Genomic DNA, 20,809 nt, shown 5'->3' on the forward strand with positions numbered 1-20,809 from the left:
AGCCTCTTCACAATGGCCCTCTGGCGAGAATTCGGCCAACAATTGCGGCGCGCCATTCCCAAGGCGACCACCGGGGAAGTGTGTCTGGCTCAATCGCGGAGATACATCAGCCACACAACAACGCCGTGGAGGACCGCAGGAATCGCACACTCGGGTCGGTGGAATTCCGGCGCACAGAAGAGACTTCACCCTTCATTGCAGGAGTGGAAATCGGCACAGCGCTCCTTCTCCGCCACTGCGCATGTTGCCCACGGCCACATCACGCCGCCCAAGCCCGGCGAGGAGTGAGTCCCTCGGAATCGCGATCGATCAAAAGACAACTCTGACTGATTTCGGTAACAGAATCAACGTTACGTTCGTCGACAAGGACGGTACCGAGGTGAAATTGCAGGTTGCCGAGGGCGATAACCTGCTGGATATTGCGCAGGCCAATGACCTTGAGATGGAGGGTATGTCGAGTCGCGCATTGAAATATCCGTGTCCATGGTGCATGTAACTGACAAATTTGCGAATAGGTGCTTGCGGCGGATCCTGTGCCTGCTCAACCTGCCATGTGATTGTGGAGGACCCGGACATGTTCGACAAGATGGAGGAGCCCTCAGATGACGAGAACGACATGTTGGATCTGGCCTTTGGTCTGACCGAGACATCCCGGTTAGGATGCCAGGTGATTATGAGCAAGGATCTCGACGGGTTGGTTGTCAAGCTGCCTCCGATGACACGGAATCTACAAGCGAGCGACTTTGAGTCGAAATGAGGGCACAAAGGAGCCGCTGGCGAGAGCCTCGATAGTCCATTGGGACTCTGTATTACTTTGCATTGAATATTTTCCAGCAGACTTGCAAGATACCGAATGAAAACTCTCCTGTACTATTTATATAAAACTCATTTCCTACCGAGCAAGCCGTTGATAAACCCAACTTCGCCATTCTTCGATTTCTTGCGTTAAACGCTTCCTTTCCCTGCATTAAACAGCCTCCGCAGCTGCCCCAGCATGCCATAGACACTCACCACGACTATAGCCTCAGTCACTGGATTCATATCAGCAGAGAGGAGAAGAACGCCCTCGATGTATGGCAGTGGCAGAGAGACACCATCTCCGATATGATGGTATATAGCCAGGATATCATGATCTGAGGGAAAGCCGGGCTTTCCAGAACTGTCGGCCGATTGTCCCCGTGGGACGCGAACAAGAGTATACTATATTCCTACAATTCTAGATTCATCCAGCTTAATGTGGAATGCCGGAGCTCAAAGTCAATAAAAAGCCGTCCTGGGCCTCAATAATTGATCAATCTACATTCAAAAATGAGCCCGATCAACTTTAGACCCTAGAACTCAAGGAGGTCATGATTACTTGTGCCTTACACCCCACCTTCTCCGCAAATAAACAACCGGCCTGGACTTTGAAACGAGCAAAATTAAAGTGAGTTTCAAGTTATGCTGAGGCACAGTATCACCTTCTCTAACTCGGGCTTTGATAAGATATATAGATGGGGTGCACTTTGTATCCCACGAAAATCATTAGTGCATTGCTCCTGGGAACGGTTGGCTCTTGGTGGCTCATCGGTAAACTGCGGCCCCTCAACTAAATGCGTAGTTACAGGGTCCGCAACACAGCCTTATCCCAACCCATCCATTAAGTGAGCTTCATCGCCAAGCGTAGATACAAGTCCAATGGCCCCAGACTGGGTGTGTCTCCCTCCTGATCAGGCGCAACCCCTTTTTCTCATAGAACCTGCAAGCTGACAAATTTCCCTCGGCGGTTCTTAGCCAGAACCCTCCATCCTCTCTTGGGAGCCTGATTTTAACCTGATCCAGCAGTATCCCACCGAGTCCTAGACTCTGCGCGTCAGGGTGGACAAAAAGCTGATCTAGTGCCTTTTCCTCTTTGTTGATTGAAAAGAAGCCCAGTATCACATTTTCAGATCTATCTGAATGCTTAAAACCAGGCGCATTGGCGACTATGACCTCGTAGGTACTTGGTTGTGATAGCATTAACTCGAGCCGTTCCCGACAGCCGGTTAAAGTGTTGAGAGGTGTTAATGGGATTTCGATATCGGGGGATAAACTTTTCCATGATTCAAAAAAAGCTTGTGCTGTTGCCTGGAGGGATGCTGGTGATAGTGGATTGAGGTTGAATTTCGGCATCTTTTTGAGTGGTAGTTCATAAATATAAATTCAAGCATAGAAGATAAAAAGAGAACTGTAGTAAATTCAGATGAAAGCCGGTGAGAGATGACAGAAAGGATACTTCCGTGTTGAATTGGTAGCTTTGGATAAATGCATAGATTATGCACCAAAATCCTAACATTTATTAATATAAAGCGATAGATAACCCCCAGGAAAGTGATCAAAAGTGTACTAAAGATTACTTTCCGTAATTTCTAAGTGTTTTATGAGTGCAAGACCTCGATTTTTATTCAAACCTGGGCCGTGCCCAGGTTTTGGACCCTTTTGCGGGTTTTGACGCAGTATATGTATGGTATGATGAGGGTGGATGAGCGATCTGATCCTATCACGAGGAAGTCGACGGCGTAGTGGAAATCGCGTTTGTTTCTGAGATAAACGAGTACCTATGCTGGGGAAAGGCAGAATATAAAAGTCCTATCAATGGGAAGCTCTATTGGGCCCGCCTATGGAGAGAATGATTCATAGATCCTCGTTTTACTAGGTACAATGAAAAAGGAATCAAATAAGATACAATATCCCAACGCCGAAAAACATGCCATGGACAATCATGCGCCTTTTCCAAGGTTCACTTTTTAAGCCTCTTCGATGTTCAACGGCTTTCCCTTCTTGCCATTGATCAACTCAAGGAATCCTTGCTTGCTGACCTCGTTGATAGCCTTCTCCCGCTCTCCCATACCGACAGTTCCCTTCTGGCGTTCGCCCTTGGCAGCCTCCTCACCCCGAACTTGCGCCGCGCGGACGGCGTTGAACAGCTTGACCACACCGCGCTGCGCCATCTTGCGCAGACGCTTCTCGTCCTCGGCGACGTCTCCAGTCAACCCTCTCTCAATGCCCAACACATCACGGACACGGCCGCGATCCAGCTCTTCCTTCTTCTCTGCGCGCATCTTGGCGCGCGCTGCGTTGTCGAGCTTCTCATTGGCGTGTTCATTGCTGAGCTGAGCAGCATATCTGCTTCGCGAAAGGACAGGATCGGCTCGGGCGGATGATGGGAGTTTGGTAGACAAAATCTTGGAGATAGAGGTCGAGAATGCGGCGGGATCGTTGCGTTTGGGGACGGATCGGCGTCCGTCTCTTCCTGCCTCTGACATAGGCTCATCGGAAAGGTCTCCGTCTTCGGAGCCGGAGGCATCGTTGTCTTCCTCGTCATCCATCTCATCTGCATCCGCTTCATTGTCGTCGTCGCTGGAGTCTTCGGCTTCGGGACTAGGTTTTTGTTTCGGCGCAGGCGCAGGCGCAGTCTTGCTCTTCTTGGGCTTCAATTTAGGCTCAACGACAGAGCGCTTGGTCACTGAAACACCTCCATCCTCTTCTTCATCCGAATCGGCGAGATTGACGGCCTTGAAGTCGTCCTGCTGATCATCCTGCTCGTCTTCGGAGCTGCTGTGATAGAAGGTTTGCTTGCGGAACTTCTTGGGGCGGGCGGTCTTGCCCTTCATGCCATCAGTGACCTTGCGCTTTTTGGAGTAGGAGCCGACCATCTTGAATGACAAAAAAAAATTGAAAGAGCTGAGGGAAAAGTAAATGTCGAGCGCCGAGATCACTTTGTAGCGACCAACTTTTTTTTGGGGCGGTGAGAGGCTCCCGCTCTCCGATTGGCACTCCGCACTAAACCACCTTGGTCTGTTGGTTTCGCCCCTCCACACTTTCCATCTGTGACCAACTCTCACCCTCGCTATTTACACATCTATCCACCATGGTCCTCCAGGATCTGGGACGGCGCATCAATGCGGCCGTCAATGACATGACGAGGTCTAACAACCTCGATGAGAAGGTATGCCTTACCCATCACGTGGCCAACTTGATGCTAACTCGGCCAGGCCTTCGATGAAATGCTTAAAGAGATCTGTGCCGCCCTTCTGTCCGCAGACGTGAACGTCAAGCTCGTCCAGACTCTCCGCAAGTCGATCAAGTCCAGCGTCAACTTCGCCAACATCCCGGCCGCCACGAACAAGAAGCGCCTGATCCAGAAGACCGTTTTCGATGAGCTGGTGGCTTTGGTCGACCCTCATGCGGACTCCTTCCGCCCCAAGAAGGGTCGTTCAAACGTTATCATGTTCGTTGGTCTGCAGGGTGCCGGTAAGACCACCACCTGTACCAAGCTCGCTCGTCACTATCAGATGCGCGGTTTCAAGACCGCCCTTGTCTGCGCCGATACCTTCCGTGCTGGTGCCTTCGACCAGCTGAAGCAGAACGCGACCAAAGCCAAGATCCCCTACTACGGTAGTTTGACGCAGACGGACCCTGCCGTTGTCGCGGCCGAGGGTGTGGCCAAGTTCAAGAAGGAGCGCTTTGATATTATCATCGTCGATACCAGTGGTCGTCACCGTCAGGAGGAGGAACTGTTCACTGAGATGACCCAGATTCAAACCGCCGTGACTCCCGACCAAACCATCCTGGTTCTTGACAGCACCATCGGTCAGGCGGCGGAGGCCCAGTCAGCGGCTTTCAAGGCCACCGCTGACTTCGGAGCCATCATCATCACCAAGACAGATGGCCACGCCGCTGGTGGTGGTGCCATTTCTGCCGTCGCCGCTACAAACACCCCTATCATCTACTTGGGAACAGGTGAGCACATGATGGATCTCGAGCGATTCGAGCCCCGCGCATTTGTCCAGAAACTGCTGGGCATGGGCGACGTGGCCGGACTGGTCGAGCACGTGCAGGCCGTCACCAAGGACTCCGCCGCCGCCAAGGAGACTTATAAGCACATTGCCGAAGGTATCTACACCATTCGCGACTTCCGGGAGAACATCACGTCCATCATGAAGATGGGCCCGCTGTCCAAGCTCTCCGGCATGATTCCGGGTCTGTCCAACCTGACTCAGGGCCTGGACGATGAGGACGGCTCGCTGAAGCTCCGCCGCATGGTCTACATCTTCGACAGCATGACAGCCGCCGAGTTGGACTGTGACGGCAAGCTCTTCACCGACCAACCCAGCCGCATGGTCCGCGTCGCCCACGGCAGTGGTACCACCGTCCGCGAAGTCGAGGACCTGCTCTCTCAGCACCGCATGATGGCCGGCATGGCCAAGCGTGTCGGTGGCCAGAAGAAGCAGATGCAGAAAGCGCAGAACATGCTCAAGGGCGGAAACAAGGAGCAGCAGATGGCCGCCATGCAGAAGCGTATGCAGGCCATGGGTGGTGCCGGCGGAATGGGCGGTATGCCTGGTATGGGCGATATCCAGAAGATGATGCAGATGATGGGTGGTGGCCAGGGTGGAGGAGGCATGCCTGGTCTGCCCGCTGGTATGGATTTGCAGAGTATGATGAGCCAGATGGGCGGTTTGATGGGTGGAATGGGCGGAATGGGCGGCATGGGTGGTGGTGGTGGTGGGGGACGTGGACGAGGACGATAGTTCTTGGGGCTGCTGTCTTTTGTCTTCTTGCATGCTCCCATGTGGCTCATCAACTTTGCATCTGGGCGGGAGTTTGGCGTTGCTTTCTTTACCGTATATCATGTAAACTGCACAATATGACGAGTTGTCTATATCAGAATCGGTTTTTTTCATTTCTATTCCTTGTGCCCACTCCTATGATAGAAGCGTATGTTGAAGCCTTGGGAAACAGAGCGTCGCTGTAACTTGTGCTATCAAGTGCGTAATAGTCTTGCAGTTTGCCAGCGGTGACTCTCGAAGTCCCCTAATCAATCCTCCCTTCCTTTCACAATTTCTCCAAAACCTTATAATACACCATTGTCGCCTTCTGAACAACTTCCTTCACAAGCATCTCTGCAGTACCAAGAGCAGTTTTGAAAACAGCATCCCAGCCTTCCGCAACAAGCTTATCCTCCACAACCCTACCAGGCGGAAGATGCATGCTCTTCCCAGATCCCGCAGCATGAGCAGCAGGATCATAACTATGAGGCACACTGAGACGATACTGCCAAACGACTTCACCATCCACATATAGCGAATACGTGAGCACAGAGCTCCGCACAGGAGCGGGTGATGAAGCATCGGGACCAGCCTCTTCGAAATCATCAGCGATATCGAGAAGCCCGAACTTGCTGTTCCCATCCGGTGCATATTTCACAGACACGTCCTCGATATCTGTTTGGTAATACGTGCGGATGGGGAGGTAGAACATGCTCAGAGGACCGACGCTGAACTCGTGAATGCCTCGACCGGCTGTGTTGGGTTGTAGTTCATCTGATGAGAGGCTGAGCTCAGGATCTGGGAATCGTGTTGCGGCGAACTCGTGGCGGTCGCCGCTGAGGAGGATTATGCGGATACCCTGCTCGCGCTCGGCTTGCCACATTGCTTCGAATACGGTGCGGCGTTCTTTCAGGAAGCCGCCCCATGTGTCGGTTGTGCCGACGTGCCAGTTTTTCGTGAATGGGACGCTGGAGGAGATGATTTTCCAGCGCACGCCGGATGGTTCCGGACGAGCTAGGTATGCGAGTAGGGATTGGAGCTGCGCTGAGCCTAGGATTGTGGAGTTCTCCATGGTTGGCTCGGAGCGGTAGGTACGCGTGTCCAGCATGAAGAAGGAAGCAGGGCCGTTGACGAAAGAAAAGTAGGTGACATTGTCCGGATGCGCAAAGGGTTTCTCTGGGACGGGCGGGTTCGCGCTCACATGGTAGTGGATAAACGGATCAGCGGCTGCTGGGTATGGCGCGGTCTTGTTTCCTCTAGACCAGTCGTTCTCGATCTCGTGGTCGTCAAGAGTGTGGATCCAGGGGAGGTCAATGGCTGGGCCATCTACTGAGCTATATGCCCAGGATGGAGATGAGTATATCCGGCGGTATTCGCTGCGATAGTGATCTATCGAAGACCCAAATCGAAAGGGGACGTCAATGTAGATGAAATCTCCTAGGAAGAGCATGAAGGCTGGCTTCAGGAGGGCTGGCAGCTTTCCAAGGGCTTCGGTCATTTGCTCAATTCCAGGAACCCGCAATGGGTGAGACAAAATGCTGTATGGAAAGTTCGGCTTCAAGCAGCTGGATGTCACGAATGACAGCCTATTGGCCACGGGAGATCCGGGCCTTGGAGCTGTGACGAAGGTGCCGGTTTTGTTATTAGAGAGCGAATACTTGTAGTGAGTTGACGGCTTCAGGTTTTTCAATGTCACGGAGGTTGTGAAGTCAGTGGTGTTGTCTAGCTTATAGACAGTGCCCTCCTGGGTCCACTTCTTGGAAGCCGGTTCGCTCTCTTGGTAGGAGACGACCACTGGCAGCTGAGCCATGTCTGGCTCACGGAAGAGCAGGTTGGCCGTGGTTGGTGACACGTATCCAATGCGTGAAAAAGCGGCATCAGAACTAGGGTAGGCCACAATACTTCGAATCAAAAAGTCGAGTGTTAGTATGGCCAGGATAACGTTGATAATCGCCGTCATCCATGTCCATCGCGGCGACCGCTTTGAGGGAAGACCCGTCAACAGTGTCTTCAGCGCGGAATCACCGGACTCTTCTCCATCGGACCTTTGAGTCCGTTCTAGAAACGTTTTAGAAACGAATGATTGAATTCATTCTCGAACGGACTTACTGGAAGTGGTCTTTTGTTTCTTCTCGGCGCGTTCATTAGACGCACCCTGGCCATTCAGTAAAGAAAAGAGGGAGGACAGATACACCACTAGTGAGGTGAAGACGATGGGCACAAAAGGATGACCCGGAATCTAAACAAATCAGTTTCTGAAGTGGAATTGAATGATTGCAAGTCATACCCATCTCAGGAAGATGAAGGAGAACAAGCGGACCACAGTCGAACTTGTGGCCGCAACCACGCGCAGCAGGGGTGCCATCGTTGCGGGTCAAGCAGCAAAGGCGAAGCTTGGAGACATCACAGGTGCAGAGGAGTGAAAGAGCTGAGACCATTGGCAGTCGAGCGCAGGCCGGTAATGTTGTTTTTGCACTTGATGATTGGTGTTCCCTGAGGGGCGTGGTTGCGATGACGTTATCCACACTCCCTGCTTTCGAGCCTCATCTTTATGCGATGTTTTTATTCCTTTTGTATGCAACTTTATTATTCCAAGGTTTCTGGTTTGTATTGAGAACTATCGCTTTTTTCAAACCAAGCTCCTTTTTAGTCCAAGTTATCGGCCTTGCATGTCCCGGAGCATATTCTGCACCGTCGACCCCATCATCAACTGGCTAGCCGCAGTCAAAACATCTTTCATGCCCATGCTGAGCGACATCTCTGCTGCCCAGTGCCATGGCTTGGCCCTCTCGCCAGGCAGTGCATTGAAATATTCCCAACCCATCACACCGCCAAAGGTCGGGAATTGTTGAACCAGAATCCCGAGAACAGGCCCAATCTTCTCTTGAGGCACGTAGCCCTGCGATCCATTGCCAGGGTTTGTCAATAGACCGTAAACGACTCGGCGCGGGGCCCAGCCCTGCGCAACGATAGCTGCGTACATGCGAGGGTCCTCTGCGGGACCCCAGCCGTTGTAAAACTGGGCATTGTACCAAGCGATCTTGGAGGCTCTCGCTTGCTCCAGTTCGCGATAGTCGAAGCCAGATAGGTTTCCAACTCCCAGTAACGCGGCTGCGACGGGGGCCAATGAGATAATAAATTCGTCGCCCAGGTCGGCCTTCAGACGATCAATGAGCCGGATGATGCCTTGGAGTGACATTTCCTCTTCGACATCGAGATCCAATCCGTCAAGTCCATAGCGGCGGATAATATTCAGTAGAGGGCCGTAATATCTTTCAAATTGGTCCAAGTCGCCGTCGAGTCGCCGGAAAGAGCCCTGCGCGGCACCACCGAGCATTCCCATCACCTTCAGACCACCCTGCTTTACGAGGGGCACTTCGGCCCATAGAGGGTCATATTTGGGACTATCGGGCGGGTCATCGTTGAGAGTGATGTTTCCCGGCTCTCCATTTATATGAATGGCTGCAAGGATGACATGCGTGGCCCCGGTGTTGTTTTCCACGAGCGGGAGCATGGACACGTATGAGTCCCCGCCGGGAATGATGGTTTGGTGGTAACAGATTACCCGTCGGCGGTCCAGCGACCCACCCGGTAAAGGTGGCATACTGGGCGGAATTGATGTATGAGTGTGAGCTGTATCAATCTGCACCTCCGGAGCTCGCGTATATGAAGGGAGGAAGACGGTGGGGCCGGCTGATAAGCTTGTCCCGCGGGCTCGCGAGACCGGCGATCGGTGATCGGTGATCGGTGATTGACCCTGTTGTGCATGACGACGTCGAAAATTTTAATTGATCATTGAGTGGCCGAGTGTTCTGTAACGATCTGGCTTAGCTCTATGCAATGTTCTTGGGTTGAAACAATGCGCCACATATCTTCGAAGGCTCACTTCGCCTCGTCTCCCGCTCAATATCTACCGCGAATTGCCTTCATTTGAGCAAAGACATTTCGTTTCGAGGTCTGAAATCAGGATACAATTGATTCAGGAAATTAAGTAGATCTGGGAAACACGTTCATTGGAAAATCTATGCGTTAAATTCCCTCCAGAGGACCTGCGGTTGAAAAGGATGGATGTCGGTATGGTCCCCGCCACTTAGTCTATGGAGGCGAGACGCCATTGAACATGACATCAGACCAAGGGCCTGGATGTAGTTCCGAGCGTATTATCTCAATGTTCGTATCCAATCAGCCAATGTGGCTACGAAGGCGACATCTTGTTGCCGGCAAGTTATATAGTCACCTCCTCCTTGCGAGAGTCGGTGGCAATCTGCTTCTATGATGAAAGACCCGATATCATGCAGCAATATCTGACAACGGCCTGGCGACTCTTAAGTGAATCTTCTACAATAGAAAGAAGAACGCTAAGTCCTCTGCACGGGCCAACACCGTTGCTTCGATTGAGACCGATCGTGGCTAGGTATGGGCCTGTAATCGCCACCGCAGCATACGGGCACCACCCTAATCGGGGGAACTTTGCCAATCGATCACGAGAAGGGCTGTCGGCGATAGGACACCGGGGTGGTAAGAAAGGTGGAAAGGCTCGTGGCACTGGCGGGTTTCATGATATGGACCCAAAAAAGCAAGTAAGATCTGAGCTCTGATCTTCGCACCTTGGAGATAGCCAAGTACTAATACAATTAGCGTGAAATTTCCTCCAACGGTGGACGTGCCACGAAAAAAGTGGCTGCAGATATGGAGGAAGCTGTGGATGAATTGAAGGCGCGACCTACGTTGTTTGGAGGGCCTTCGGAGGAGCCCTCGGTTGTGCCACCGGGTTATCCAGAATGGAAGACCGGTTCCTGAGCGTACTAGAGGGACCGAATCAGATGGTTTGTAGCTATTCAGGGACACATAGAGATTAAAGTATGGAAGTAAGAATTACTGTCATTTCATCGGAGGAATCCGCTAGGCCCAAACAGGTAGCACGTAAATACGATGCCTTAGCGTTCGGGCGGCGAGATGCATCCAGATGATCATCGGATCCGCGTCTCAGATCTTTCTGGTCTTTCATTCCCTGCAATTGCTATTGTTATTCCCATATTTATTGCAAAAGCCCCTCGCAGGGCATGCGATTCCACTAAACCCTCCGTTATTCAGTTCCCATACCAGCCTCTGCATATTGCGCGTGTAGTGCCCGCATCTATTGCAGCAGATCCGAATACGCGTCTGCGACAATGGCCAACACCGGCTACACGTCCCCGTTCCCAACCTCCCACGACACGATTGGGCAGTCAACACTGGTGACACCGCTTTTCATGCCATCGTCTCCTCCACAACAAACCACTAGCCCACCAGAGTCTCCGCTGCCCGCCGACAGCCCCATCTCTGAACGCTTTCGACACGAGGAACAAGACCACCACGAACAGGCGAGCGACGATGAAGAACATCATGCTGACAATGAGGCTTTAAATCACTCTCGTCCGTCAACCCCAGGAGGCCCGACTGGCTCGGACCTTGATGCTCGCCTTGCGGAATACACGCTGGACTTTAGCCAATTCCCCAGTGGCCAGTTTTCGGACGGAAAAGAAGACCAGCTGCCAGATTTGAAGGAAGACGCGGAAGACAATCTTTCTGAAGTTGGGGGTCCGGAGGACTTTACTGCAAACATGGAGAAGTACTTGATGGGCGACGGAATGTCAAGTGCGCGCAAACTCAGCGCACACCACTCTAACCACGAGCCGGCATCTGCATCGCGTCACAGCTCGCTCAAGTCACGACAACCGGCTGTCGAAGAGGAGGCCGAGTTGGGCGACTATAGCGAATTTGGACCGCCGGTGGACATGTCCACCCCGTCGCATTTGCTTCACAGGACCAGTGTTCTTCCAAGAGACTCAACTCAGCTGGAAGATATCGAAGAAGACCCTGCGGATGATCTGGAGAGCCCCGCATCCCCGTCATTGAGAAAACTTTCAGACGCGTTGGAACACGAGCCTGATGAGCCCGAGGACTGGGAACTCCGTTTGCATCGTCGCGTCGCACATTTGGAAGAGGAGCTGCGAAATCGCGATGAGCATATTCAGAAGAACCGCAATCGAGTTCTCGAGGCCGCTTCAGCTGGGGAGCAAATTCGCCACCTTCAGGCAGAACTGCAGCGCAAAGACACTCTGATCGAGAAAATCCAAAGCCAGGGAGGCGATGAGGCTATTCTCCGCGAACGGCTCCTTCAACAGTCCAGCATGAACACTCCCGACCTTGGCGCTCTCCAACAACAAATCCATGATATGCAGCATCAACTTCAAAACCGGGATTCTCAGAGTTCCATGGGCGCCGAAAGGCTGGAGACAATCGCTCACCTTCGCCAGCAGCTGAACCACACTCAAGAGCAATTAAAGAAGCGAGACACAACTCTCGAGGAGACAATGACCAGGCTAAGAGAAGTCACCCAGGCCAGAGAATCACAAGTACACGAGAAGAACGCCGAGATCGAGAGGCTCAAAGCAGAAATTGACGATCAAGCTCTGGAAAACGAACGACTGCGTACCGAAATTGAACGCGTCAACACCGATTACGAAGCTCTCGAGGACCGACTCACCACCCTGGAAACCAAGAACCAACCCCTCGAAGACAGGAATAGCTCTCTTGAAGCTGACCTGACCCGTGTGCAGTCACAGGTGGAGGCCCAAGAGAATGCGCTCAGGGCCGCGGCGGCCGATCTACCACTTGGTAACCGCAGTACCTACAGCGAGATCCTCGACTTGATTAAGGATCTTGGGCACTCGGGCCCCCAGTCGCCTCTGAAGGAGAAATTCCCGCATGACTTTGACGTGCCGCATGGGTTTGATGTCCCGCAACTGGGACAGGAACTCACCAGGCTTCAACAAGGACTTGAAGACGCATTGGCCGCCCAAAAGGCCGCAGAAGCTGAGGCAACCCGTCTCCGAGACCAAGCTGCCGAATCTCAAATCTTCATTACGACTATCGAAGCAGAGAACGCGCGCCTTACAGCACGAACGCAGGAGCTCAACTCGGCCCTCACTAAGACCCAGAAAGAGTTGACCCGCACACAAGAGCAGCATGCAGAGTCGCTTGAAACCATCGCTCGTCTCCAAGAAGAGGCTCTCAGCCAACCGCCCAGCTCACCACGCTCACCACCAACTGTTCATGGTGCCTTCAATTCGGAGCAGCGAGAACCCGCCGTGGACACAGCCGCCCTGGAAGCAGCTCATCAAGACCAAATCCGAAGCCTCCAAACCGCTCACTCAACCGCCATCTCTACTCTGCGCTCTTCACACGCAGAGTCCATGCGCAAAATCCGCAACATGCTCACGGCAGCCGAGCAACGCGAAGCCGAGCTCCGAACAGACCTCACGACACTGCGCACCTCAGTCTCCACCCAAGAATCCCAGCTCCGAAAGACCTTTAAATCCGAAATCAAGCACCTTGAAGCCGTCATCGCCGCCAAAGACGAAACTGCCGCTGCGGTTGATGAGCGCATTGCTCTTTCCGTCGAAAGGCGAGAGCGCGAATGGGAGCGTCGTGTGGACCTCCTTCTCAAGGAGCGTGATCGCATGGCCAAGGCTCTGATGATGTACTGGGGAGAGAAGGAAATGGGCCGTGGACCAGGTGTTCTGGCTGAGGGCAAGGAGAACCGTCGTCGGGATGGAGATCGTGCAGATGCGAAGTTAGGGCAAGCTTACCAGTATAAGTACGCCGAGAAACATGGCGAGAAGCATCCTGAGAAGCGGAAGGCCAGGAGTGGAGAGAAGAAGGTATAGGTTACTGAACCTTCTCTATTCTCGTGAAATATTGATTTTACAGCCCGTGTATTAGCTTTTTCTGCATTCTGCGAGGCGTGGGCGTTGGTTTGAGCATGGAGCTCGGAATGTGGCTTTGTTTGCAAAGGTTTCAGGATGTTTTGCATAGATGTACTTTTGGAGTAGGATAATCGGTTGCACCAAATTGATGTGATTTCTGATTCAAATCATTTCTTTAAGTTTGCATTTCAGTATCTCGTAATTATTGCTAAATTCTGGTATCAAAAAAGACCAACGCCGAAAGATGAAGAAATTGACGCTGTTACGCACGCCTCTCGCTATTCCGATACAATCGTATAACCTCAAGTTAAACAACAGGTAGAATCAAATCGTCTGGCCTGCAGACAAGATATAGCACATTATGGTTTTTAGTAAAAGGGAATGCTGGTGCGATTGGCACCTCGATAGGTGCTCTGGTCAATGACATTGCGCCGGGTCTCCGAGACAGCAGCGCTAACGCGGCGTGGGTCGGCCGATAACCAGGGGTCTGTTGATTCCAGAATACAGCCGAGGGAACCACTTTTCCCGCCATGCGTGCTACTGCGAGCGCGGCGCGTGCTGGGAAAGATTATTTCGACGTCGTTGCGACGGGAGACTGCAGAGAGCGCGGGGACTGAGCGGCTTGGGTCGTACATAGGTTGGCTTCCCCAGCGTGTGGGTTGGGAGTAGTAGGTTGGTTGGTACTGGCTTTGGGTGTGGCGTGGGATGTGGGTTTGGTCGAATTGGTAGGAGTTGCTGCGGGTGGGGACTTGCACGATGGGTGTTCGGCGCGACTTGCTTCGTCTCATGTCGGCGTGGGCTGGGAGGATGGTGGTGTTTTGTCGACAGGCCATGGAGTAGCTGCGGGGGTTGGATGGGCCCGGAGTATAGTTGGGATGGTGTGGATGGTGGACGGAGAAAGAGGTTGGTGCGAAGCAGGCTGTTTGGGATCGGCGGACCTTGGCTGGTTGGGTGGGAAAGTCTTCTTCTGGAACAACCTCTGGGGCATCCGCGGAGTTCATGGTCATTGTTCGGATATGACCGTCAGGCCTGCTGGCTGGTGTGGTAGGAGTCGTGGTTTGTACACCAGTAGACTGCTTGTGTGATGTTACTTCTTTCGTTGTTGATTCGGTCCCATTTTTGATCGAAGGCGTGACGACTTGCTTTTCAACGTCCGAGGCGGCATTGGGGTCGACCAGGGCACGAATCTGCGGATCTGACGACAAAGGAAGTGATAGCGGGAATGCCTTGGGAAGGAATCTCCGGATGGAGGACAACGAGGACTTCCCTCTCTTGTGAGTAGGATGAGTTGTGTACTGCTCGGGAATGGGGGGAACTTTGGGTACGATCATGTCGGAGAGAAGATAGCGAGAGTCGCTTGTCAACACTGTGGACGTGCGCGAGATTGGATAGAAGTCGCTGGCGACAGTTTGCCCCCCTGGGGAATGACGAGGCCAGGTATCATCGGGGGAGACGGTGACTCCCGATATAATTTCGCCATGGATAGATCCAGGATCCGTGTTGACTGTGAGTTGGGGGCGTAGGCGAATAGGTGCAGGATGCTTAATGCTTGGATGGCAGTTGACCTTGTTGGCGAGGGGATCGAGATACCATTGCTCCCCATTGGCCATTCCGTCGTGTTGGCGGCAAAGGTTGAGAATTTCGTTCTTGAGAGTTTCATCACTGTCCCAGCTGTGACCGGAGAAGATACTGCCGTCCTCAAAAACGTGTCTGGGCTTGCGCTTGTAAATGCCAATGAGTGAAACGTCGTACGGTCGATCGCACAATTCTCTGGCGCAGTAGAGAGTGCAGACGGTAATCCTTTAGATTTCGTATCAGCTCAGAATCCTGGACCATCTTCAATCACAACTTACAATGTAACAACGGCTACAATAACAGACGCTCGGTGGAATGCACAGCTGATGCCCACCCTCCAGTAGGTGGCATCAGTCCCCGATGGTAGACAGTAGACCTGCTGAGCGGCCACTACCAGACCCGTCACACACGTTGCAAGCCACAACATGAGACACAATCGGTAGACATACGTGCAGACATTGTGTAGGACGGTTTTCTTCTGCCCAAAGCCGCCGATCTTGTTGTATTGCCAAGCGACCAAGCTTTGGAGAGAGACGAGAGGCACTGAAAGGAAGGACTATGGATCAATTAGCGATATACGAACCTCAAAGGATGCGAGAATATGACATACCGAAACCAAAGAGAGGACCAAGCTCAGAGTCATTTTTGAATCGACGTAGTGGTTGCCGTATAAGAAAAGAACGAGTACCCATTCCAGGATAGATTCGAGAATCAAACAGTATAGCGAGATGAATATCACGAGTTTGGTCCAGGTGCCTTCTTTCCGTGGCGTCGCAGAAAATCCAGTGGCCATGATGAGAGTATCAAAATGGCGAGCTGCTCTGCAGCGTCGCCGACGTAAATGAAATGCCGCACAGATAAGGGGAAAGTATTCACAGCAAGTGCGCGACGTATGGAGATGGCGGGTGTATAACAAGCTGGTAACCGTCCAACCCAGATGCACTTGGCTGGGGCTTCACTAATCTGCAAAGAGAAACAAACGGGCAAGTAGCAGTGATGGGGACTAATAGGGAAATTAAATTAAGTATCGTCAGCCTTCGAGCGCGTCGACGCGCCATAGTGTGGAGGGGTGGAATGTGCCCCCGAGGGATCTGGCATGGCAAGAATCCCAGCCGCGTCCAAGGCCCCGCGCGAGAGGCGGTCACTCACTGACAGCCACTGGGAGCCTTGATCTGCCGGAATGCCATCGGAGGGAGCCGAAGGAAGTCCTAGGGATGTTCTTGGTGGACGCTTGACTGGTCCCCATCCCTGTCAGTCGACGTCAGTTCGTTTCAGTCCTGAAGAATGATAATCTCGGAGATCTGGAAGAATTAGATCCGGTTAGTCATAGCTATTTCAAAGGGCCGTCATGAAGGACGAAGACAGGGCTGTTAAAGTGTCGTATCTTCTCGCAGGGTGCGGTTGATGCCCCTCGATGACGTCCCAAGCAAACCACTGCTCCTACGATACGGTTCCCTTTCCTAATCCGCATGGCTTGAGTGACCAACTTCATCAAAGAAATCACTTAATACCGATCGCACAGATGGATAAGATCGCTTTGGTTTTTAATTTACCGTTCATTTGACATCTTCAAACGCCTCGTCAACCCACGCACGTGATCCGAAGGGCTGCCCTTCGGACAGCAAGGACCGACTTGAGCATCCAGGACCTTCATTTTTGACAGCTTCAGCCGGTGAATGTAGTGTCTCGCTCTTTGCATTTGATATGGAATGTCGATGGGCACGGTGAATATGAAATAACACATTAACCGCGAGTCGCGTCTACATAGAACGTGGAGAACTACTATTATTCGCATCGGCACAGAGACAAAGGTCAATCAGCAAAAAACATTAGAATCCATGGAAAGTTTGAGATTGAACGATCGACTAATCTCCGACTCAGAAATATGTCGCTGCAGACCTATAATTGACACTCATGTTGGGATTTGTTCTATGTATGTGTATCGAGTCTTAGCTCTATCTTGAGCCTGTTCATCCTGCGAATTCATTCTTAGGCTGCCCTTTGGCACCATCAGGAAGGAACTTGTAGATATGGCCGCCGTCGTCGTTCAGATCTGGGTTTTCAGAGCGATCTCGTGCTGTCGTGAGATACAGAATGTCGTGGTTCTTTCCGCCCCAAGTCGGGCAGGTGAGGCACATTGCTGGCAACCTGACTTGCTTCAAAAGCTTTCCCTCTGGGCTGAAGTGCATGAGATGGTTGGACCCGTATACAGCAACCCATAGGTTCCCGTCGTTGCTATCCGAAGTCAGTGCCTTCTAATTAATTTCACGCGGATATAGAAGCCATAACTCACTCGATAACCATTCCATCTGGTTCCGAAGTTGTTCCGTGGAAATCAACCAGAGTACGCTGGTTCGAAACAGCGCCAGTTTCGAGATCAAAATCCAAAGCCGTGATCTTTTGTCCCACGGAATCGTTCAAATACACTTGCAGCGAAGTTTCGTCAGTAACAGCCCTCCAAACGTTAATATACGGCAAAATAGCTCACTTGTTTTGTTATCATGGCTCCATTTCACACCATTTCCGCAGACAAGACCTCCAGGGAGCATAAGATGCAAGCTGCCATCCGGATCATATCTCCAAAGTCTACCCTTCGGCTCACCATATTCCTTAGGGAGTTGGCCGAGTGAGAACTTGGTGGCCGTAATATCAATCTCTGCTAACCAGAAGCGTCCAGCAGCATCGACACCACCGTCGTTGAACCTGCGCTGGTCCCGCTCAGAAGTCGGAATGATCTCGCGCGCGACTTCGAATTTGCCAGTTGCTTCTTCCAGAAAGCAGACACCCTGGTAATAGGCTGCAATGTAGCTGCCAGGCTTGTTCTTGCGGAAGGCTGCGACAGTGATGCTATCCTCGAGGGTAAAGACCTTCGCTTCACCTTTAGGAGAGCCAGTGTCCGGGTCAACGGGGAGGATGTATAGCTCGCTTGGCGAGTCGAGAGGGTCGAACCAATGCAAGGTCGAATCGCGGGCTCGGTAGATGGGACCTTCCCCGAGAACCATACGGCCCTTCGGGACCCGGTAGACGGGCGGCCCGGTTGTGTATTTCACGGATGCACTCATCCCGATGATCCGGCTTCCGGCTGACGCTGAATGGATGAATGAATTTGATGTGCTACTGATGCAGTGCTTTGGTATCCGTGCAATGTGGCTGCTTGAATTTGAACCGGGGGTGTGGGGGTCCCCCTTAAACGTGGGGGTCAGCCTAGTGCCCGCATCGAGTGGCGTCCACCCGGCCCGTCTGTAGCGCTTTTTTAATTTTCCTTTCCAGAGGCCTTGGATTTTTTTATAGTTCTATGCTGCTTTTCGAATTTAGAAGCTAAGTATTCTCTGTTGCAGCGGAGGAATAATATACCCCGGAAGGTACTTCGATCCCTGAGCAACCTAGCACAAGACCAATGTACGCGTACTTGGCGCATGATCTGCAGGCCTGGCCAAAATAAATTGAATGCATGTCACAGAGGAAAGCTTTGACCAAGTCTAGAGTCTCTAGGTCTCTAGACGCTATCTGTTCTTGGAACCAATTGGCCGATGTCTCGGGTGGCGCCGTTGTCAGGGGTCAAGCAGGTCAGAGCTAAAACCGATAAAGTTGGCTGCAGTAGCTTTCTTCTGGTCGAATGTAGGAATTGCAGACTAGGTGAGGCCCATCTATCTAAATCACCATTGCGCGTCATGTCCTGGCGCTACAAAGGCTGGAACTTATCCGATCCGAAGAGCTGCTCTTCAGTATTGATGAAATTTGTGAGATCTTCACACGAAATGCTGTGCAAGGACCTCGCACATAGTGAAACGTTACTGCAAAGGATGAAGCCACTGGTCTCATACCCCTCTTTTGATTACCTATTCCGAGCCAAGAGTAGGACGGAAGGCAAACCCACCAACTCAATGACGAGCCTGAGTCTGTACTGCGTCCTGCAAGAGCGCTTGGACATGTAGTCTTCGGGTTTTTATGAAGAGGGAAGTTGGATAACTATTTATTTGTGCTGGATACAGGCTTTCTGGTGCCAAGTCAGTAGCTTGTGGTGATATAACAAGAGCCTTGGGCTTTCCCTACAGACGTGAATCATCTCACAAAATCAACTTCCTTCCGCAATATTTTGAACCAAACATGCTTTCTACTGCTGTATATTCCATCCCTTGCCCAGACACCATCCCTCTCCTAGGTCTTGTTATTTTGAGTCCTCTATTGATCTTCTATCTTTTGCCACTGCATGCTTGGTATCGCACATTCGCCGAACGGAAGCTTTTCGGTGTTCAAAGGTCCAATACTCTCGATGAATACCTCCATGATTCACAGAAGGTGGTCAAAGATGGCCTAGCTAAGGTAAGATGTCCCGCAATAACATTTAGTGCCACTGTGTTTAGACTGACGGTCCAGGCAAACGTGTTCCCTATATTGAGCGACAATGGCTACAGGACCATACTATCCCCCAAATTCGCGAATGAGATCGCCAGGCTTCCCACACTCCGCTTCCACAAAATGTTGAGCATCGATTTCCATGCCCATATCGCAGGGTTTTCCCCATTTGCTCAGTTCGAAAAGGGCGCTGGAATCTTCCAAGATGCGGCGCGCATGAAACTCACGCAAGCACTCGGTAGGTTCACCCATCAGTGAATGGAAACAAGCCGATCCCCTTCTCATTAGTATAATAGGGAGTTTCACAAAGCCTCTGTCAGAGGAGACCGTAGTTAGTCTCCGAGATAAATGGACGGATGAAGAGAGTGGGTCATCTGCCGCAAAACTTGGAAGTCGTGTGATTCAAGCTAATGTTCATCGAGAATGGCACGATGTATCCTTGCGGTCAAGCATCCTCCAGATCGTCGCCCAATTATCCTCAAGGGTGTTCCTGGGCGAGCAAATCTGCCGCAACGCCGATTGGCTACAAATCACCGTCAACCATACTGTGCACTCCGTCATCGCGGCAGACCAGCTTCGACTTTGACCGCAAATCATCCGCCCATTAGTCGCACAGTTCCTCGCATCCTATCGCCAGGTTCAACAAGACCTCCACGAGGCGGAGGAAATCATCAACCCGGTTCTCCAGGAAAGAAGAAAAACTAAAGAAATTGCTTTCAGGCAAGGAAAGTCACTTCCGCGGTACAACGATGCTATGGAGTGGCTGGATCAGGTTGCCAAAGGCCGCTGTTATGACCCCGCTGCCATGCAGTTAACCTTCTCATTCGCAGCAATCCACACTACATCAGACATGTTGACTCAGGCAATCTATGATCTGTGTGAGAGACAAGCAGTTGTCGAGGAGTTACGAAAAGAGGTTATCTCCGTGATATCGAGCGAGGGATGGAGGAAAGCGGCCATGTACAAGCTCCAGTTGATGGACAGTTTCCTGAAGGAGTCGCAAAGGGTGAAGCCTATCAGTAATGGTGAGTCCTTCAAAAGAAACAGCTATCGCTTGGATGTGCTCTGACCTGGATTCCAAGTGTCGATGCGTCGCCTCGTTGAAAAAGACCTCCAACTCAGCGACGGAACCAAAATCCCGAAAAACACAGGTCTACTTGTGGCAGCCGACTGGAACTGGGATTCGGATTTTTACGAGAACCCTCTGGTATTTGGTCCTTATCGCTTTTTGAAAATGCGGCAGACGCCTGGTCGGGAAACTCATGCTCAGCTCGTGTCGCCATCCCCCGAGCACATGGGATTCGGCTTTGGCAATCATGCTTGTCCCGGTCGATTCTTTGCTGCCAACGAGCTCAAGATCTTCCTGTGCCACATGCTTTTGAAGTATGATTTCAAACTGGCAGAAGGGTCTATTCCCGCCCCGCAGAAATATGGATTTGCGTGGAACGCCAATCGACTGGCAAAGATCTCGATTCGCCGGCGTCGCGAGGAGATTGTCCTCGAGGACTTCTCGTAGGGCCGAGAGGGAGTGATGCAACGTTGGGTTTTGGATTGGAC

At 51.9% G+C, this 20,809-nt stretch overlaps 10 protein-coding genes across 10 annotated transcripts; 5 read left to right on the top strand and 5 right to left on the bottom strand.

Moving 5' to 3' along the window:
* Positions 1 to 12: 12 nt before the first annotated feature.
* Positions 13 to 871, top strand: N7498_010496 (ferredoxin family 2Fe-2S iron-sulfur cluster binding protein; the record flags this gene model as incomplete). Its single annotated transcript, XM_058457552.1, has 3 exons — positions 13 to 284; positions 343 to 449; positions 516 to 871. 3 exons carry the CDS (start codon positions 13 to 15, stop codon positions 755 to 757), a joined length of 621 nt encoding a protein of 206 aa, XP_058304451.1. The 3' UTR covers positions 758 to 871.
* Positions 872 to 2,765: 1,894 nt separating this feature from the next.
* Positions 2,766 to 3,674, bottom strand: N7498_010497 (rRNA-processing protein RRP15; the record flags this gene model as incomplete). The annotated part of the gene is made up of 1 exon (XM_058457553.1): positions 2,766 to 3,674. The coding sequence occupies one exon, from the start codon at positions 3,672 to 3,674 to the stop codon at positions 2,766 to 2,768; it is 909 nt and encodes a 302-aa protein (XP_058304452.1).
* Positions 3,675 to 3,889: 215 nt separating this feature from the next.
* Positions 3,890 to 5,552, top strand: N7498_010498 (RNA-binding signal recognition particle subunit SRP54; the record flags this gene model as incomplete). The annotated part of the gene is made up of 2 exons (XM_058457554.1): positions 3,890 to 3,967; positions 4,014 to 5,552. The coding sequence occupies 2 exons, from the start codon at positions 3,890 to 3,892 to the stop codon at positions 5,550 to 5,552; spliced, it is 1,617 nt and encodes a 538-aa protein (XP_058304453.1).
* A 304-nt stretch (positions 5,553 to 5,856) lies between these two features.
* Positions 5,857 to 7,935, bottom strand: N7498_010499 (alkaline phosphatase family protein; the record flags this gene model as incomplete). The annotated part of the gene is made up of 3 exons (XM_058457555.1): positions 5,857 to 7,628; positions 7,680 to 7,809; positions 7,858 to 7,935. 3 exons carry the CDS (start codon positions 7,933 to 7,935, stop codon positions 5,857 to 5,859), a joined length of 1,980 nt encoding a protein of 659 aa, XP_058304454.1.
* Positions 7,936 to 8,226: 291 nt separating this feature from the next.
* N7498_010500 (putative class III chitinase) lies at positions 8,227 to 9,174 on the bottom strand (the record flags this gene model as incomplete). Its single annotated transcript, XM_058457556.1, has 1 exon — positions 8,227 to 9,174. One exon carries the CDS (start codon positions 9,172 to 9,174, stop codon positions 8,227 to 8,229), a length of 948 nt encoding a protein of 315 aa, XP_058304455.1.
* An 811-nt stretch (positions 9,175 to 9,985) lies between these two features.
* On the top strand, positions 9,986 to 10,370 carry N7498_010501 (uncharacterized protein; the record flags this gene model as incomplete). Its single annotated transcript, XM_058457557.1, has 2 exons — positions 9,986 to 10,150; positions 10,209 to 10,370. Coding segments are annotated over 2 exons (327 nt in total), but the record flags the coding sequence as incomplete, so codon positions are not given.
* Positions 10,371 to 10,741: 371 nt separating this feature from the next.
* Positions 10,742 to 13,282, top strand: N7498_010502 (putative spindle pole body associated protein SnaD; the record flags this gene model as incomplete). Its single annotated transcript, XM_058457558.1, has 1 exon — positions 10,742 to 13,282. The coding sequence occupies one exon, from the start codon at positions 10,742 to 10,744 to the stop codon at positions 13,280 to 13,282; it is 2,541 nt and encodes an 846-aa protein (XP_058304457.1).
* Positions 13,283 to 13,689: 407 nt separating this feature from the next.
* N7498_010503 (uncharacterized protein) lies at positions 13,690 to 15,716 on the bottom strand (the record flags this gene model as incomplete). Its single annotated transcript, XM_058457559.1, has 3 exons — positions 13,690 to 15,121; positions 15,175 to 15,452; positions 15,507 to 15,716. Coding segments are annotated over 3 exons (1,920 nt in total), but the record flags the coding sequence as incomplete, so codon positions are not given.
* Positions 15,717 to 16,866: 1,150 nt separating this feature from the next.
* On the bottom strand, positions 16,867 to 17,958 carry N7498_010504 (SMP-30/gluconolactonase/LRE family protein; the record flags this gene model as incomplete). Its single annotated transcript, XM_058457560.1, has 3 exons — positions 16,867 to 17,131; positions 17,190 to 17,322; positions 17,385 to 17,958. 3 exons carry the CDS (start codon positions 17,956 to 17,958, stop codon positions 16,867 to 16,869), a joined length of 972 nt encoding a protein of 323 aa, XP_058304459.1.
* Positions 17,959 to 19,375: 1,417 nt separating this feature from the next.
* Positions 19,376 to 20,768, top strand: N7498_010505 (cytochrome P450; the record flags this gene model as incomplete). Its single annotated transcript, XM_058457561.1, has 3 exons — positions 19,376 to 19,490; positions 19,861 to 20,277; positions 20,335 to 20,768. 3 exons carry the CDS (start codon positions 19,376 to 19,378, stop codon positions 20,766 to 20,768), a joined length of 966 nt encoding a protein of 321 aa, XP_058304460.1.
* Between the last annotated feature and the right edge of the window lie 41 nt (positions 20,769 to 20,809).

This window comes from Penicillium cinerascens, assembly GCF_028974065.1.
Source record: "Penicillium cinerascens strain IBT 15544 chromosome Unknown scaffold_4_segment0_segment1, whole genome shotgun sequence".
In the NCBI taxonomy this organism is placed as follows: Eukaryota; Fungi; Ascomycota; class Eurotiomycetes; order Eurotiales; family Aspergillaceae; genus Penicillium; species Penicillium cinerascens.